Below are 17,638 nucleotides of genomic sequence, written 5' to 3'. Positions count from 1 at the left end.
CCATCAGACTTGTAGATTCTGGAACAGTGAGAAATGAATATCCGTTGTTAAGCCAGCAGTCTGTGGCACTTAGTATGGCAGTCTGAGCAAACTATTACAATCACTATCATTTTAACATTAAGACAATAAATATTATTCTCAACTTTTCTTAATTTAGTGGCCAGTGTGAACAGTATACATTACTGACATAACCAATTTTTACCAAACAGTTTTTTCATCGCCTCTTTTACGTCTTTGTTCCTTAAACTGTAGATGATGGGATTCAGCATGGGAATCACGATGCTGTAAAACATCGACACTATCATGTCATGGTCCAGAGCGTGGCTGGAACTGGGTCTCACATACATGAAAAGGATAGTTCCATGATAAACTGACACTCCAGTTAGGTGAGAGCCACACGTAGAGAAGACTTTCCTCCTCCCCTCAGCAGAACGCATCCTCAGAATGGCCAACAGAATGAAAGCATAGGAGATGAGAACGATCAGGACAGTGACTATCTCAATAGCGCCCACAAAGCAGAAGAGCAGCAGCTGGTTTGTGTGGGTGTCAGAGCACGAAATGGCGAGGAGCGGAGGGATGTCACAGAAGACATGCCTAATTTCATTGGACGCACAGAAGGAGAGGCTGAACGTGGCCACCGTGTGTACAGAAGCATGCAAAATGCCACCGACATAGGAAGCAACGATGAGAGGCACATAGACTCTGGGCGACATGCTCACGGAATACAGGAGAGGGTTGTAGATCGCTACGTAGCGATCATAAGCCATGGCAGCCAGGAGAATGCTTTCTGTGGTCCCAAAAGTGACAAAGAGAAGCATCTGGGCTGCACATCCAAGATAGGAAATGGCTTTATTCTCTGCTAGGAAATTGACTAACATTTTTGGGGTGACAACTGAGGAATAGCAGGCATCCAGGAATGATAACACGCTCAGAAAATAGTACATGGGGTTGTGGAGCTGGGAATCCCCAATGACCAATATAACCAGTCCCAAATTTCCTACCAGAGTGAAAAGATAGATGGCTAGAAATAGTACAAATAGGAGGACTTGCAGCTCAAAATCATCTGTGAAGCCCATCAGTATAAAAGTGGTGACTTCAGTCTTGTTTTCCATCTGAATCCTGTATAAACCTAAATCTGATGGAAACCCTGGCATTGCACTTTTTATCTGGAGGGGCTAAAGGCAATATCTTGTGAAAATGGAGTCTACCCAATTACGTNATTTCTTAGCAGGATATAATGATTTCCTGGACGCTGATAAAATAGGCAGCGATCAAGATGTTGGTCCCATGTGGTTGCATGTTGCTGTTAAATAAAAGGAAGAAATGATTTTATTCAGACATTGACTGCATTTATCAAGTTAAAATATCCTGTTGATATAAACAGTTTATTTTCTAGATCATTTTCTGTTCAATTCCTTATTGTATTTTTGCATACTGAATAACCTTAAAATTCACAATGATGAATAAACATAGGAATATTTGAGTCTTAAAACATTATGGTGGAAAGTACACATCTGAGTACTAGTTCTGGATTTGCTACCATGTGCATGAAAGTCCTTTCTTTAATATTTGCAACTGTTAAAATGAGAGCAAGTACATTTATATTACAAGCTTGTGTTGAATTTAAATGAGAAATACTAGGGACTAGGTGGCTCTGTCACCTGAGCATTCAGCTCTTAGTTTTGGCGCAGGTCATGACCTCATGGGTAGTGGGATGGAGCCCTGTGTGGGGCTCCACACTCAGTGGGGGTCTGCTTGAAGAGTCTTTCCTTCTGCCCTCCCCCCTTGCATGCATACACACACACTCTCTCTCTCTCGAATATATAAATATTTAAAAAATAAATGAGAAATAGGAAATTATTTAATTTTAACATGTTTCCAGATGACTAGGAAATGGGTAAGTTAAGCATCTCAGCTTATACAAACCTGCCTTTTCCACCAAAATCATTTACAGCATTATTTTCTGGCAATTATCCTGTTCCATTTGTTTCCATCTAATGGACAGTGGTGAACAGAACAGTAGACAATATTCTCAAGAGAGATGCACCTTATCTGCAAACAAAAACCATGCAATGTCTTTTTCTTCCATTTTTTTCTTTTTCCTCAAAATACATATCATTAAGTCATTTGTTTTGGCCTCTACAGCCTATCATACTGTTAATTTTTTTTTTCAAATTTTATCTTAATGACAATGTAAGGTGTTTTCAATTTATGTGATCATACCTACAAAAGCCTTGGATTTATTTTTGAGATATATTTGTCTCATACAGAAATGCTGGCCATTTTTTAAAATATGTTATTGCTGCTTACGGAGTTTTTAATAGAAATTTCAGTTTCTAAAATAACTGAAATTAATGTCACCTGACAGTAGATAACAAAATAGTTTCTGAAGATTCCGCTTGGAGTAAAGTCACTACGTTCGCCTCAAAATAATTTATGTTTTTTTGTTTTGTTTTGTTTTCTTGATGTCATCATAGCGTTTCTCATGAAGTTCAGTGTGAATAAAGGAAACTTAAAAAATGGTAAAGAGGCACCTGTATCTGGACTGAAATCTCAGTTATTGAAGCACAATTAATTCCTGGATCCATCATATTTAGGGGGCAGATTTCAGCATGTTGACTTTGGTTTTTCTGTTGGCATTTTATAACCAAGTGTTTTTAAAAGAGGTAAAAAAAAAAAAAATTCCACAGTCCATAAAGCCAGGCTGAATTTACTCACAAATGATTTATATTCATGATGGGAAACATGCCACAGTTTTGGTACATTGAGACGCCCACACATCTGTAGATAATAAATCAATATGGCTACTGTTAGAAAGAGAAGAAAACCCTGTCTTCATCTTCCCAGAAATGTTCCAGAGATTCCTGTGGAAGACATTTCTAATGCATAGAGTCGTTTCATAAATGTGAATCTACAAACCCCAAAATGCTCATTTGATTCTTAGGAAAATTGAGAATAAAAATATACATTTTTGTTAAATCTGATTTTTTATAAATCCAGAGAGCTAACATAACTCTCATGAGCACACACACATACGTTAAAATAATGTATAATAAACTTTGAATTGTTCTAGTAGTGAAGTATTTTATAAAGACATCAATGAACCCTATAAAAATGATTAATGCATTTTGGGGTTTCACCAAAAATAGATTGCTCTTTAAAAAATTCCTGTTCTTTCTCTCTTTCCCACCCTTTTCTTCTCTTCTCTCTCCCTTTCTCTCAAATCCATGGAATACATACAAAAATAGTTACTAAAGAGACTCAGATACAAAACAGGAAATAAGCAGAAAAGAATAAGTACAGTAAAAACAAAACATGCAAGCAAATTTTGAAAAATGTACCAATAGGCAGTATGCTAAAGGTATCATCACGAAACACATGTTGACTGATACACACAGGAGAAGGGTCAGTGACAAGACAATTCTAAAGTTTGGGTAACTAATGTGCCTAAGATAAGACAATTGTAGATGATTAAGATTAGATTTGGACTCTTAACCTCATATTACAGGGGCGCCTCGGTGGCTCAGGCAGGTGAGTGCCCAACCCTTTATTTAAGCTCAGGTCATGGTCTCAAGACCCTGAGCTCCTTGTCAGGCTCCAAGCTCACCATGGAGTCTGCTTGTCCTCTCGCTCTGCTCCACCTTTCTCCCATCAAATTAACTAATTAATTAATTAGTTAATTAATTAAATCTTTAAAAAACAGTGGGCAACATTTTTAAAAAATTAAGAAAACCTCCTATTACAATCTCAGATTTAATACCTGGTCACAGTGTGAACTTGGAAAAGTTACTTCTCCTTGGAACTCCAAAGAATAACTAAGATTGACCCAAATTTTCAGGCATACCTTGTTCAACTACATCTGCAATGGTTTGGTTGTAGAGTGTTTATTTATCTGCTGCATTAAAATATTTTGTATTAATCACCATACAGTACTGTATTAACATAATATAATAAAATTAAATTAAAAAAATAAAAAAAATAAAAACTCTAAGAAAATGGGACAAAAAAATAAATCACCTAGCTTATTTAAAAAAAAATATTTTGTATTAGCTTGAAGTGTTAATTATATGTGAAAATGCATACACATGAAATACGGCCTCCAAATTGTATTTAGTTCCAATACAATGAATAGAGAGTATAAAATCAATTCTTAAAAATAAAAGCATTTTGCAGTTAATGGGTCCCAAGCAAAATCAAAGTACTTCTCTAAGTTATACGTGTATGTGTTATGTGACACTAACTGTATATTAAAATACTGTTCTGTTGAGATTGAACCCAGTGAACCCCAATATTCTGCACCATGAGAAACTTTAAAATCCATTTCTGTCACTACATTCTGCTTGTGGGCGTGCCATTAAAATCATAATATGTTTATTCAAATTCTTCTGATACGCTTGTCAATATGATATTCTAGTAATCCTTGATTCTCTGCTTTTGCCTGCAGAATAAGAAAGAGGTTAGGAATGAAGGTATGTTTTATTCCAAATCATGTCTCATTAGAGCATTTACCTACTTCGCTGTAGGAAACGGGGGGCATGATAGAGAAACAGTATGGGGGGGAGCTGCTGCATCCAAACTGCTTTCNGGGGGGGGGCTGCTGCATCCAAACTGCTTTCCAAGCAGGCATTTCTATGAACGGATATTCAAGGAAATTAGAACTGGTTGTGTTTATGTCTTGCTATTTCACTTTGATAGAGGCTAGCAAGACAAAAATATACATCGCAAATTCTTAACAAAACATGATCAGTCTGGAAGACTAACCCTAACCCTAAAGTCAGTTCCCAGCACTCATGGTCAAAAAATATAAAGTACCAAACACCCAAGGGAACAGTATTACAAGCACCCAGCTCAGTCAGAAGGAAGGCTATGATTGTAGCTACCATGTATTGTTAACTGGTTCCTAGGAGGTAGGAATTTTGTGCACATTTTCTAATATAATCTACACAGCAATTGACAAACTAAATAATTCAGTGTCATTTTATAGATGAGAAAATTGCCTAACTAGACTTATAACTAGGCCAAGGTCATAATTTCTAGGAGATTCAGGATTCAAGCCTAGATTTCTCTGATTTCAGACTCTACGCTATTTCCACTTGACCGTATTACAAGCCCATTGTGAGATGCTATAATTATGTCAATGTTATCACATAGAATCGAGGAGATGGCATCCTTGCACATTCGAATTCTGTGGTTTTTTTTAAGCAATTAGCTTGAATAGACCATAAAAAAAAAACTACATTTGCTTCTAGATCAATTAATTCACTAATAAAATAAATTAAATTTTTTTACATCCCTCCTCAGAAAAATATATTGATTTCAAAGTTGTATATACACAATAGCTGGTTAATAATTTTTTCTCCATTTAATACTTTTCTTAAACTTTAAATATAGCCCCTTAATTTTGCCACTTCTAAATTGACCATAATCTTTCACCAACAACATTAAAGCAAATTTCTAAGTTCACCTCTAATGACTAAAACATGTGGGAAGCCCTTTTTACTTTCCCTGCTGTATTCCCAGAAAGGCAAGTGATCAATTGTTCATATAACTTTGAATTAACTAATTAACTAGAATCTTCTCTCTTAAATACAAATATTAAGGCATACATTCTAGTTTCAAATTCATATGTCCAGTTACTAAAATATTTTCTAAGTTACAAGGAACCTCTCCTCTCACCTGTGGAAATGAACTGTCCAGTAAGGTACATTATGAGTATAATGCATTCAGATTCTTATACCATCTCGAGTTCTTGAACTTCACAATGATGTCCCAAGAGGAAAATGTACCAATTCTTTTCTGGGACAGAAAAGTATGAAGATGAGGTTTTTTTTTCTTTGTAAACAAGTGAGTGGTTCTGGATAATGAACTACATGATGAAAATGATTACATAAATGCACTTTGGCCTCTGGTTTGAAATGATTCCTCAGTGGAAAAGAAAGCTAATGAAATAGGATGTAGTCTTGGCTCTAACACTAAATAGCTGTATGTCATTGGGTTGATGACTTCAATTCTCTGAAATCCAGTTTCTTCCTCCTGGAAATATAACCTGTTTACTTCCCTCAAAATCCTATAAACATTGGGATGCCTGGCTGGCTCAGTTGGTGGAACCTATAACTCTTGATCTCAGGATTGTGGGTTTGAGCCCCACCCTGGGTGTAGAGATTACTTAAAAAACAAAAAATCTAAAAAAATCCTATGAACATGGACATAATGAAATAATATGACTGCATCACTTATGGCAGACTTCATAATCATTTAATAAAGATTACCGTATTTTTAATAAATTTTTAAAATACTGTAGTTCCAAGTAGTCTGAGAAACAGATTTAAGTTCATTGAGAGTTAAATAAGAAAGATAAGACATGAATACAGGAATAGGAATTATTGACAGGAGAGATGGGGCCATATACAGGAAGTGGTAATATTCTACGTAGGAGAAAAATGACAGAGTTAAAGGTCAAATGTTTTAGGTTGTATAGGATTTGGTCTTGTATTCTAGGTCTTGTATACTAATATAGACTAGAAACTATGTACATAAGAAACTCTTAGAAAAATTGTGGAATCTGTATGTATGCCTAGATGCCACACTTAAGGGATTGTACGTTATTAGACAGGAAATGCTATTTATGGAATTGGAATATATATATTTATAAAAAAAGATGATGCTGGCCCAACTGTGAAAAATTTATCTATTAATTAAATGCAATCCTAAATTGTTGTATGGATCCAATACAACACCAATTAAAATTAAGCCAGGAAGTAATATTTTTATCCAGTCACTGAGATTTTAATGTGATTTAATATGGAATCAGCTAGGAGCACCTGGCTGGCTCTGTCAGTGGAGGATGACTTTTGATCTTGGGGTTGTGAGTTCAAGCCCCTTGTTGGGAGTGGAGGTTACTTTAAAAAAAAATGTATGAAAACAGCTAATAGAATGCACTTACTATTGCATTTTACTAATTTATCCTTGATTGATGGTTTTTTATTTCTAGTTAATTTCTGTGTTCTCTTACTCATGTTTTCAAATCCTTCTGATATCTAACCTTGTCCTTTGTAATTTACTAATATAATTTTTTTTTAAGATTTTTTTATTCGACAGAGATAGAGACAGCCAGCAAGAGAGGGAACACAAGCAGGGGGAGTGGGAGAGGAAGAAGCAGGCTCATAGCAGAGGAGTCTGACGTGGGGCTCGATCCCATAACGCTGGGATCACGCTCTGAGCCGAAGGCAGACGCTTAACCGCTGTGCCACCCAGGCGCCCCTACTAATATAATTTTTGATTTAATAAAACTTTATTATTTTAAAGTTTGTTTGACATTATTCTGAGAGATTAAATTACCATATTAGTTTGCTTGTTCTACAGCCTTACTTTATTATCTGATTTTAGTAACTTTGGAACACTTCACAAGTTATCCCTTCATACTACTGTTGAGCCTTGAACAGCATAGGTTTAACTATGTGGGTCCACTCACGCTTGGATTTCTTTTGGTAAACGCGGTACAGGTACTGTAAAGGTATTTTCTTTCTGATTTTATTAATTACATTTTTTGTTTTTATAGCTTACTTTATTATTGGAATACAGTATATAATACATACAACATACAAAATATGTGTTAATCAACTGTTTATCTTATCAATTAAGACTTCTGGTCAACAGTAGGCTATTAGTAAGTTAAGTTTAGGGGGAGTCAAAAGTTATAGACAGATTTTTGACTAGGGGTGGCACCCTTATTCTCCATGTAGTTCAAAGGTCAACTTTATAATATTACATTAATCCTTTTATCTGCCTTCTCCCGTGTTTACGTATGATAGGCATTTTGATTCTCATAAGGACGTACGTATGTAGTTTGGAGATAGTCAAGGTAGCTTTTCACGTTTTGTGCTCAAGGGATCTTGGGCATGTTTTTATAGTCTTAAAATATTGTCTTATGTGTAACTAATTGAAATCCCAATTCATTAACACTCCTACCTAGAACTGTTTTCCAAAGTGCAATTCTACACTTTACACATTATATGTTGCTGTAAAAGTACTTTCTGAGACCTACATCTTCCAGAACCCCCCTCTTATTTCAAACTTTCCTTCCTAGTGATTCTGCCCTATACACTGACTTTCCACTTTCAGGATTTTATTCCTTAGAGTGAAGCCCTGTTATTTTGGAAGGGAATGTATGTTGTATATTTCTGAGATCCTCAGCGACCTACAGCACCCATCATTTTAGCCTCCTATAGTCTCTTTGTGACATCCGATTGACCCTGGGTGGGGGTGGGGAAGTCCTACATCTTCAACTTAGGGCATCTGAAGACTTTTATTTCACCAGCTTAAATTTTGCTGATCATCCTCTCTTTCTCATGTGAGTTTTCAACATTCCTAGGTTCCAAATATCATAGATCCTCTTAATACTTCCCTTTCCATGTTAACCCTGTGCTTGGTGAAAGTGCTGATTTCAATAGTATTCTGCTACTTAGGGGTGACTTGATACTTTAAAAATCCTTAATGTGGGATTAATAGAGATCTTTTGTGATGGGCTCTTGTCAAAGTGGTTATTTTTTTGGGGGGAGCTTCTGTGCTTTTTAATGAAAAATTTTTATAATATTTTTCTTCCTTCCTTATCTTAGTTTCTTTCTTTTTTGTTTTTTGTGGACTTTTTTTAGAGCAGTTATGGGTTCATAGCAAAATTAAGAGGAAGGTACAGACGGGGCGCCTGGGTGGCACAGCGGTTAAGCGTCTGCCTTCGGCTCAGGGCGTGATCCCGGCGTTATGGGATCGAGCCCCACATCAGGCTCTTCTGATATGAGCCTGCTTCTTCCTCTCCCACTCCCCCTGCTTGTGTTCCCTCTCTCACTGGCTGTCTCTATCTCTGTCGCATAAATAAATAAAAATCTTTAAAAAAAAAAAAAAGAGGAAGGTACAGAGATTTCCCAAATACCTCATGTCCCCATGCATGCACTAACACATCAAAACTACCTATAGTCTGCCATTTACCTTCAGGTTCACTCCCGGTGTTAAATATTCTATGAATTTGAAAACAATGTATAATAACATGAATCCATCATTATAGTCTTTTTTTTTTAAGATTTTATTTATTTACTTGACAGAGATAGAGACAGCCAGCGAGAGAGGGAACACAAGCAGGGGGAGTGGGAGGGGAAGAAGCAGGCTCATAGTGGAGGAGCCTGATGTGGGGCTCGATCCCATAACACTGGGATCAATGCCCTGAGCCGAAGGCAGACACTTAACTGCTGTGCCACCCAGGTGCCCCCATCATTATAGTCTTATACAGAGTGTTTTTAGTGCCCGAAAATTCCTCTGTGCTCTGCCTCTTCATCTCTCCTCTCTAAACCCCTGGCAACCACAGATCATTTTAGTCTCTGCAGAGTTTTGCCTTTTCCACAATATCATATCGTTGAAATCCTACTGCATGTAGTGTTTCAGATTGGCTTCTTTCCCTTAATAAAACATTTGTTTCCCTCTCATCTTTTCATGGTTTGAGAGCTCTTTTTTGTTGTTGTTGTTTTTTCCTCACTGCGTTATCATTCATTGTCTGGAGTACTGCAGTCTATTTATCCGTTCACCTCCTGCAAGACCTCAGGTTGCTTCCAGATATAATTCTGGCAATTACAAATAAAGCTGCTCTGAACATCTGTGTGCAAGCTTCTGTGTGAACCAAAGTTTTCGGCTTCTTTGGATAAACCCCAAGGAATGTGATTGCTGGATTGCATGCTAAGAACATGTTTAGCTTTCTAATTCCTTCCTCCTTTCTCTGTTATTGTTGGTCATTCATTGCCCTTATACGTAAGCTTACGTAAGCATGTATACACATAAGATACACACATAAGTATATGTTATCAAGTACATTTCTCCATCATTTCACTCTACTCTCTTCTTGATTGAATGTCTTCTGAGAAGTTGGATGTGATTCTCATCTGTGTTCCTCTATAGGGGAAGTGTTTTTTTCTCTAGCTGCTTTCTGAAGTTTTTTGATTTTTGCTCTATTTTGTTTTATTCTTGTCTGTAGTTCAAAAATGATATGTCAGTGTATAATTTTTATGGCATTTATCTTTCTTGGTGACTTCCGAATGTTCTGGACCTGGATCTGAAATTAATTTGAGGAAATTTTTGGTTATTATTGTTTTAAATACTATTTCTTTCCTTTTCCACAATCTTTGGATATTCTATTTGTTTGTTTTTCAATCTTTGTTATCTTTGCTTTTCAGTTTTTGAAGTTTCTGTTGAGATGTCCTCACATTCAGAGATTCTCTCTTCTGCCCATTAAAGGCATTCTTCATTTCAGTTACAGTGTTTTTGCCCTTCGAGTATTTCTTTTTGGACTTTCTTAGGATTTCCATTTCTCCACTTACATTGTTCCTCTGTGCTTCCAGGAAGTCTGCTTGAACCCTTAGAATCTTTAGCATATTAATCATGGTTGTTTTAAATTCCCAAACTGATATTTAATTCCAACATCCCTGCCAAGCCTGGTTCCGCTTTCTGCCTTCAAAGTGCTCTATTTTGTCTTTTTGTATGAAATATAAGTATTGTTCTGGGTAGCCAGGCAGATATACTGGGTAAAAGGAACTGCTGTAATTGGACTTTTAGTAATGATGTGGTTAGGTGTGGGAGCTGGGGACACGTTCTATAGTCTCAAGATTGGGTCTCAGTCCTTTAGTGAGCCTGTGCCACCAGATCGTGAAATTCACAATTATTCCTTAGTCTTAGTTTTCCCCCATTGGTGGGTCTGGATGGCTAGAGTAAGCTGAAGTTGGATATTTCCCTCCCTGCTCATTGCTTGCTCTGAGAACACCCCAGCAGCCTGGGCACTGGTTAACTAATTTCTCCTGAGGGCAGGCTTTGGCATTCTTTGCAAATAGTTCCTTCTCTCTTCTCCTGCTGGAAGCAGAGGGATGTTTTCTTCAATATTTACTGTGGGAACCTGGTGGAGCTCCTGAAGGAAAATCTCATAATACTGGGGAAGGGGGGGACCCTGCCTGGATACCCTGAAAGTTTTAACTCCCAGAGTTGATCACAGTCCACTTTCAGCAATTGGTCAGTCATCGCTCAGGAGTTCTTCTCTAGTCTCTGGTTCCCATGGTGTTTTCTGCTCCTGAGTTTCCTTTTATTTATTTATTTTTTTTAGTATTTTTTATTATATTATGTTAGTCACCATACAGTACATCCCTGGATTTTGATATAAAGTTCAATGATTCATTAGTTGCATATAACAACCAATGCACCATGCAATACATGCCCTCCTTACTATCCATCACCAGCCTATCCCATTCCCCCTGAGTTTCTGTCCCGGTAAGATTTCACTCCTTCTCATTGCCCATTTCTTCAATCTTGGAGGCCACTGCTTACCCTGTGCTTCCTACTCCTTAAGGATTCAAGAAGTGTTAATGATTTTCTTTTTCTTTTTCTTTTGTGTGTGTGTGTGTGTGTGTGTGTGTGTGCGTGTGTGTTCAGCTTTTTACTTGTTGATAAGACAGAGTGGTGTCTTCCAGGCTCCTCACCTATGAGCTAGAAACTGGAAGTCTCCAATTCTGTTCTATTATTTATTTCTTTTGTTCTCTTCCATAGTGGAGGATGTAGTCAGATGTCTGGTAACATACGTTGTCTGCCCATCGTGACAAGAGGGTGACTAAAAGGAATTCGTACTGGCATGGTGCCACTTCATTCAGATTCATTTCCAACATCAGCATAGAGATGAGCTGCACAAGCTCTATAATATGCCTGATCCACCTGGCAACATCCTACTTTACCTTCTTTCTCAGTTTTGCTTCTACGTTGAGGAAAAATAGAATCGGACTGGCAAGAGACCATGTGACACTCGGAGAAGTAGGAGAACTTGGATTTATTTTACACTGGGGGACCCAGATGAGTTTGTGCTCAAAGTTCTGGGCCCCGGGCAATGGGGTTATAGGATTTTTATAGGGGACTGCTTGCAGTCAGGTTCCAAGGGCTATGCTGACTGCTGGTAGGGAGTTTAAACTGGGGGAGTGGGGGAGCTGCCTTCGGCAAGAACAGTAGTGCAGGGAGCCTGTGGCAGGAAGCTTGTTTTTTACAGAAGCAGAAAGGGCTGGTTATCACTTGCTCCCAGTAGGGCTTCTGGTTATCTCTAGTTTATTGTTAGTAACTTTCCATCTTCTGTGGCCTCCTGGCCTGGGCCTGCTCTGGGTCATTTTCCTCTTCACTCTCCTTGGTGTTTATACTCCCCAACATCATTTTTCTGCGTCCCCTCGACTTAGTAAGCCCTCAGAAGTATTCTTGAACAGATAAATTCATGAATGATTATCATTTTTCTACCCCAGGTTTCATTAGCGCATCTATAAAGTGAGAAGTTGTTCACCTGACCTCTTGTTTCCAATCCAAGTGTTCATTAGGAACGCCTGAGAATTGAATAAAAATAAAATTTGTGTTCAGCCTGCTTTGTCTGTCAATGTTAAACTTCTGTATATAGGTTCCAGGGGTGTGTGTTTCTGTGTAGGGATATACGTAAATTACCGTGTCAACCAAATACGCCATAGATCGGTATTCAGGAATCACAGTATTGTATGACTTCGGGAGTCATACTGAGCTTTAAATGTCTATGTCTCCTATTCTGCATGCTCATAGCATTTTGTATTTTTTTTTTATCTCATGAATAGTAACCATTTAAGTAAGTCCAAAATTTATATTTTTCTTTTTATACACAGAACTTGATAATGTGAACAGAGTGACCTATAATGAATGGAATGAATTTGGATTACTCTAAATCCATGTGCTGTAGCTTGCAAAAAAAAAAGTAGTGAAATTTTACATTTTATTTACCATATATACTGATTTGTTGTAATATGAATAACTTATATTGCCAAGATGAGGAAACTAAGCCCCAGAGAAGTTTAAATACTAGCCCAGTATCAGAGATATTATATAAAATTATGTCTCATGTCTTAAGAGTTCTCATCTAGTATTAAAACACACATATATGTGTGTGTGATTATTACATACATACACTAGAACGTCATTGAGGTGTAACTGACAGGTAAAATGCTATACCTATTTAATGTTCACCACTTGAAGATAAGTATACAGCTGTGAAAACATCACCACCATAAAGGCCATAAACCTATCCTCACATCTCCAAATTTCCTCAGCCCACTTGTTGCTCTTATTTCATGGTAAAAACATTAGCATAAGATTTACCCTCTTGGCAGATTTTAAACATATATTACAATGTTGCTAATTATAGGCACTATATCAGCACTTACTTGAGTGATTGAAATATTTTATCCTTTGACCATGACCTCTCTATTTCCCCTATCCTCCCACCCATAGAAACCACCTTTATATTCCCTGATTCTAGGAGTTTCTCTATTTTAGATAACTCACAGAACTGAGATCATACATTACTGGTCCTTCTGTATCTGACTTATTCACTTATCAAACATCTTTCTGGTTCATTCATGTTGTTACAAATGGCAGGATTTCCTTCATTATGAAAGTTGGATAATATTCTGTTGTATGTGAATGCCACATTTTCTTCATTCATCTTTCCATAAATAGACATCTTAAGGTTGTTTCCATATCTTGGATATTGTGATTAATATTGCAGTGAACATGGGCCTACACTTGGGCTCTGCCACTCCACAGTGAATGTTATCTCTCCAATTAGAATGGTAGCAGCACGTATCCTAACCAGGAAAGTTCTCATACAGCAGATGCAAAGAGAAATGGATAGAAGCCTGCTAACTTTAGGAAACTTAATACACCTGTATTAAATATTTTCAGCTAAGAACACATTAATTAGGACATAAAGGCTTAAATTAAACATTCAATGAGATTGCTTTTGTAGGTAAGTATGTATAAAGCTTTGACTTTGACAGTTCTCTCTCTGTACAAGTGTAGGGGCAGTATTTATGAAAACTTCCATATATTAATTAAAAGTAAGATCTGAACAAACAAAAATGTTAAAAATTGCATTCTATTTGGAAATGACTAACAAATCTTTCAAAAACTCTCAAACTATTCCATTTAAGCATTTTTAGATGTTACTCAACTACTACTAAGTTAAAAAATGTGAAAAATCAGAAATATTGATAATGAAAATACAAAATACTCCCCTTCCAGTCTCTCTCTTTTCTTTCCTTCCTCTATGTTCATCTGCTTTGTTTCTTAAATTCCACATGTGAGTGAAATCATAGGGCATTTGTCTTTTTTTTTTTTTAAGATTTTATATATTTATTTGACAGAGAGAGAGAGAGAGCCAGTGAGAGAGGGAACACAAACAGGGGCAGTGAGAGAGGAAGAAGCAGGCTCCCAGCGGAGGAGCCTGATGTGGGGCTCGATCCCAGGACTCCGGGATCACGCCCTGAGCCAAAGGCAGACGCTTAATGACGAATCACCCAGGCGCCCCCATTTGTCTTTTTTTAACTGACTTACTTCACTTAGCATACTACACTCTAGCTCCATTCATGTTAGAAATGGCAAGATTTTATACTTCTTGATGACTAATATTCACATATATATACATACATACACCACATTTTATTAATTTTATCAGATAATAATTCAAATATAAATTGATTACATTTTATATGAAACAGTGACAAATGCAATTGTTATATTCAAGAAAGAAAGAATATGAGGATGGTCAATGGAAGTAAATTGTAATTATCATAATGTAATCAGCGAAATCCTCACTAAGAAAAGGCATTTTAAAAAAGAAGTCATGTGAATGGCTGCCAGGAGAACCTTCCAAATAGAAGAAAAGAAATGAGGAAAAATTGGGGCTGGTGGAGTATATAATGTATGAGGAAATGTATATAATGTATAGATATAGATTATCTATATTTGTATAGTTTGGTGTGATTTAAACTTAACAATCCCATTTTAGGGAAATATCCTTACGTTGTGTTTTATATCCTAAGGAAATCATCCTATTGGAACCAAAAGGATTTAACACTTAAAAATAATAATAACGATGGGGCACCTGGGTGGCTCAGTCAGTTAAGCATCTTCCTTCCACTTAGGTCATGATCCCAGGGTCCTGGGATGAAGCCCCAGATCGGGATCCCTGCTCAGCAGACTACCTGCATCTCCCTCTCCTTCCCACTTGTGCTCTCTCTCACTATCTCTCTCTCTTTCTCTCAAATAAATAAATAAATGAAATCTTTAAAAAATAATAATGAAGATTAAGGAAGGAGGGAGGGATAGAAAACCAAAACCATTTATAATTAATTAATTTTGAAGGACCCCTGTCCTTGCAATGCAAATGAGGTCTGTTGGAAGCAGGACTGAACATGAGTACAGTCAGGGTGCTTTTCTCTACCGTGGTTCTTGGGTCTGGGCACTGAGGCGTGTTGGCATCTCTAAGGGCATCACAGGGTGATGGTGGTCAAAAGAATCAGAGCCAAGGCTGAGGCTGTAGAGGGTTCCAGGAAAACCCACAAAGATGGGCTCGGGCTTAGTTTAGCTTCTGCCAGCCGTTGTATGTCACTCTCTGAGGTGTGCCTGTCTTTCATCATTCTTGGTTTAAGTATAATCTTGGTAAATGCTAATGCCTGTTCTCTGTATTTTGTGAGGAAGTGAAAATAGATTTTATGTCCACGCTCTCAATGAAATAACAAAAAGGGGAGAGATGCACCCTCACAAGCAGCTTGGTAACGACACCAGAGATTTAGTATGTTGTGTGTGGCCCCTGCCGCCAACGCACAGACTTAAGGATGGAGCAGAGTGCGTTTGTCAGGAGACAGATGCCAGAGACTCTAGGGAAGTGGCTGGGATTACGTGAGCTGGACTTTTGCTATCAATTGGGTGGTATTTCCTCAAGCTAGTCAGATATAATTAAAAGTTATTAATAACTGCAACTATGGGAGACTGTCGTTTGACTCACCTGTGGGTGAAAGGGAATACTACACCTTTTAAAGGAAAGATCACATGCATATGTGACTCTTCATGGATAAATATACTTATATATAATAAATATGTGTACATGTAAATATATTTATATATACTAAATATATACAAGTGTCCACATGTACTCATACATACATATATGTGTGTGAGTGTATATATATATACATATGTGTGTGTGTGTGTGTATATATATATATATATATAACACAGAGACACAGAGAGGAATGACCATTTGGAAATCGAAAGAAAAGACTGCCACTAAAAAAATAAAAAAATAAAAGGACTGCCACCAAAGTGAAAGAGAGAGGCCTCAGAGGAAATTCTCCCTCCTGCACCATCAGACTTGTAGATTCTGGAACAGTGAGAAATGAATATCCGTTGTTAAGCCAGCAGTCTGTGGCACTTTGGTATGGCAGTCTGAGCAAACTAATACAATGACAACCATTTTAATATTAACACAATAAATGTTATTCTGAATTTTTCTTAATTTAGTGGCCAATGTGAACAGTATACATTACTGACATAACCAATTTTTACCAAACAGTTTTTTCATCGCCTCTTTTACGTCTTTGTTCCTTAAACTGTAGATGATGGGATTCAGCATGGGAATCACGATGCTGTAAAACATCGACACTATCATGTCATGGTCCAGAGCGTGGCTGGAACTGGGTCTCACATACATGAAAAGGATAGTTCCATGATAAACTGACACTCCAGTTAGGTGAGAGCCACACGTAGAGAAGACTTTCCTCCTCCCCTCAGCAGAACGCATCCTCAGAATGGCCAACAGAATGAAAGCATAGGAGATGAGAACGATCAGGACAGTGACTATCTCAATAGCGCCCACAAAGCAGAAGAGCAGCAGCTGGTTTGTGTGGGTGTCAGAGCACGAAATGGCGAGGAGTGGAGGGATGTCACAGAAGACATGCCTAATTTCATTGGACGCACAGAAGGAGAGGCTGAACGTGGCCACCGTGTGTACAGAAGCATGCAAAATGCCACCGACATAGGAAGCAACGATGAGAGGCACATAGACTCTGGGCGACATGCTCACGGAATACAGGAGAGGGTTGTAGATTGCTACGTAGCGATCATAAGCCATGGCAGCCAGGAGAAAGCATTCTGTGGTCCCAAAAGTAACAAGGAGAAGCATCTGGGTCGCACATCCAAGGTAGGAAATGGCTTTATTGTCTGCTAGGAAATTGACTAACATTTTTGGGGTGACAACTGAGGAATAGCAGGCATCCAGGAATGATAACACGCTCAGAAAATAGTACATGGGGTTGTGGAGCCGGGAATCCCCAATGACCAATATAACCAGTCCCAAATTTCCTACCAGAGTGAAAAGATAGATGGCTAGAAATAGTACAAATAGGAAGACCTGAAGGTCCATATCATCTGTGAAGCCCATCAGTATAAACGTGGTGACTTCAGTCATGTTTTCCATCTGAATCCTGTATAAAACTAAATCTGATGGAGACCCTGGCATTTCACCTTTTATCTAGAGGTTTTAAAAGTAGTAGTTGTTGTTGTTGTTGTTCATAGAATGCACCCTATGTATCCTTGGGTTTGTTTCTTAGAAAGGTACATTGAAATCCTTGGCAGTGAGGGAATAGGCAGTGATGGGCTTGGAAGTTGGGTTCAAGTGAATGCATTACCCTGTATAAATAAATTCAATAAATAATGTTATTAAGTTGTTGGCTAAATTTACCATGTTAAAAAGTATGCCAAAAAGTGAGTAGATTTCCAG

At 37.6% G+C, this 17,638-nt stretch overlaps 2 protein-coding genes across 2 annotated transcripts; both read right to left on the bottom strand.

The window, feature by feature from the left end:
• Positions 1 to 179: 179 nt before the first annotated feature.
• LOC100466515 (olfactory receptor 5T1-like) lies at positions 180 to 1,202 on the bottom strand. The gene has a single exon (XM_011234347.3). It carries the CDS (start codon positions 1,152 to 1,154, stop codon positions 180 to 182), a length of 975 nt encoding a protein of 324 aa, XP_011232649.2. The 5' UTR covers positions 1,155 to 1,202.
• A 15,200-nt stretch (positions 1,203 to 16,402) lies between these two features.
• On the bottom strand, positions 16,403 to 17,377 carry LOC100466275 (olfactory receptor 5T1-like). The gene has a single exon (XM_002926873.2). The coding sequence runs from the start codon at positions 17,375 to 17,377 to the stop codon at positions 16,403 to 16,405; it is 975 nt and encodes a 324-aa protein (XP_002926919.1).
• Positions 17,378 to 17,638: the final 261 nt, after the last annotated feature.

Source organism: Ailuropoda melanoleuca, chromosome 16 (assembly GCF_002007445.2).
Source record: "Ailuropoda melanoleuca isolate Jingjing chromosome 16, ASM200744v2, whole genome shotgun sequence".
NCBI lineage: Eukaryota > Metazoa > Chordata > Mammalia > Carnivora > Ursidae > Ailuropoda > Ailuropoda melanoleuca.
The sequence above is the reverse complement of the archived record's forward strand: the minus strand, read 5'-3'. Positions and strand labels throughout refer to the sequence as shown.

What these genes read in the sequence shown, in the direction of transcription:
- LOC100466515 (XM_011234347.3), bottom strand. Translation starts at nt 1,154, where the DNA reads ATGCCAGGGTTTCCATCAGATTTAGGTTTATACAGGATTCAGATGGAA.
- LOC100466275 (XM_002926873.2), bottom strand. Translation starts at nt 17,377, where the DNA reads ATGCCAGGGTCTCCATCAGATTTAGTTTTATACAGGATTCAGATGGAA.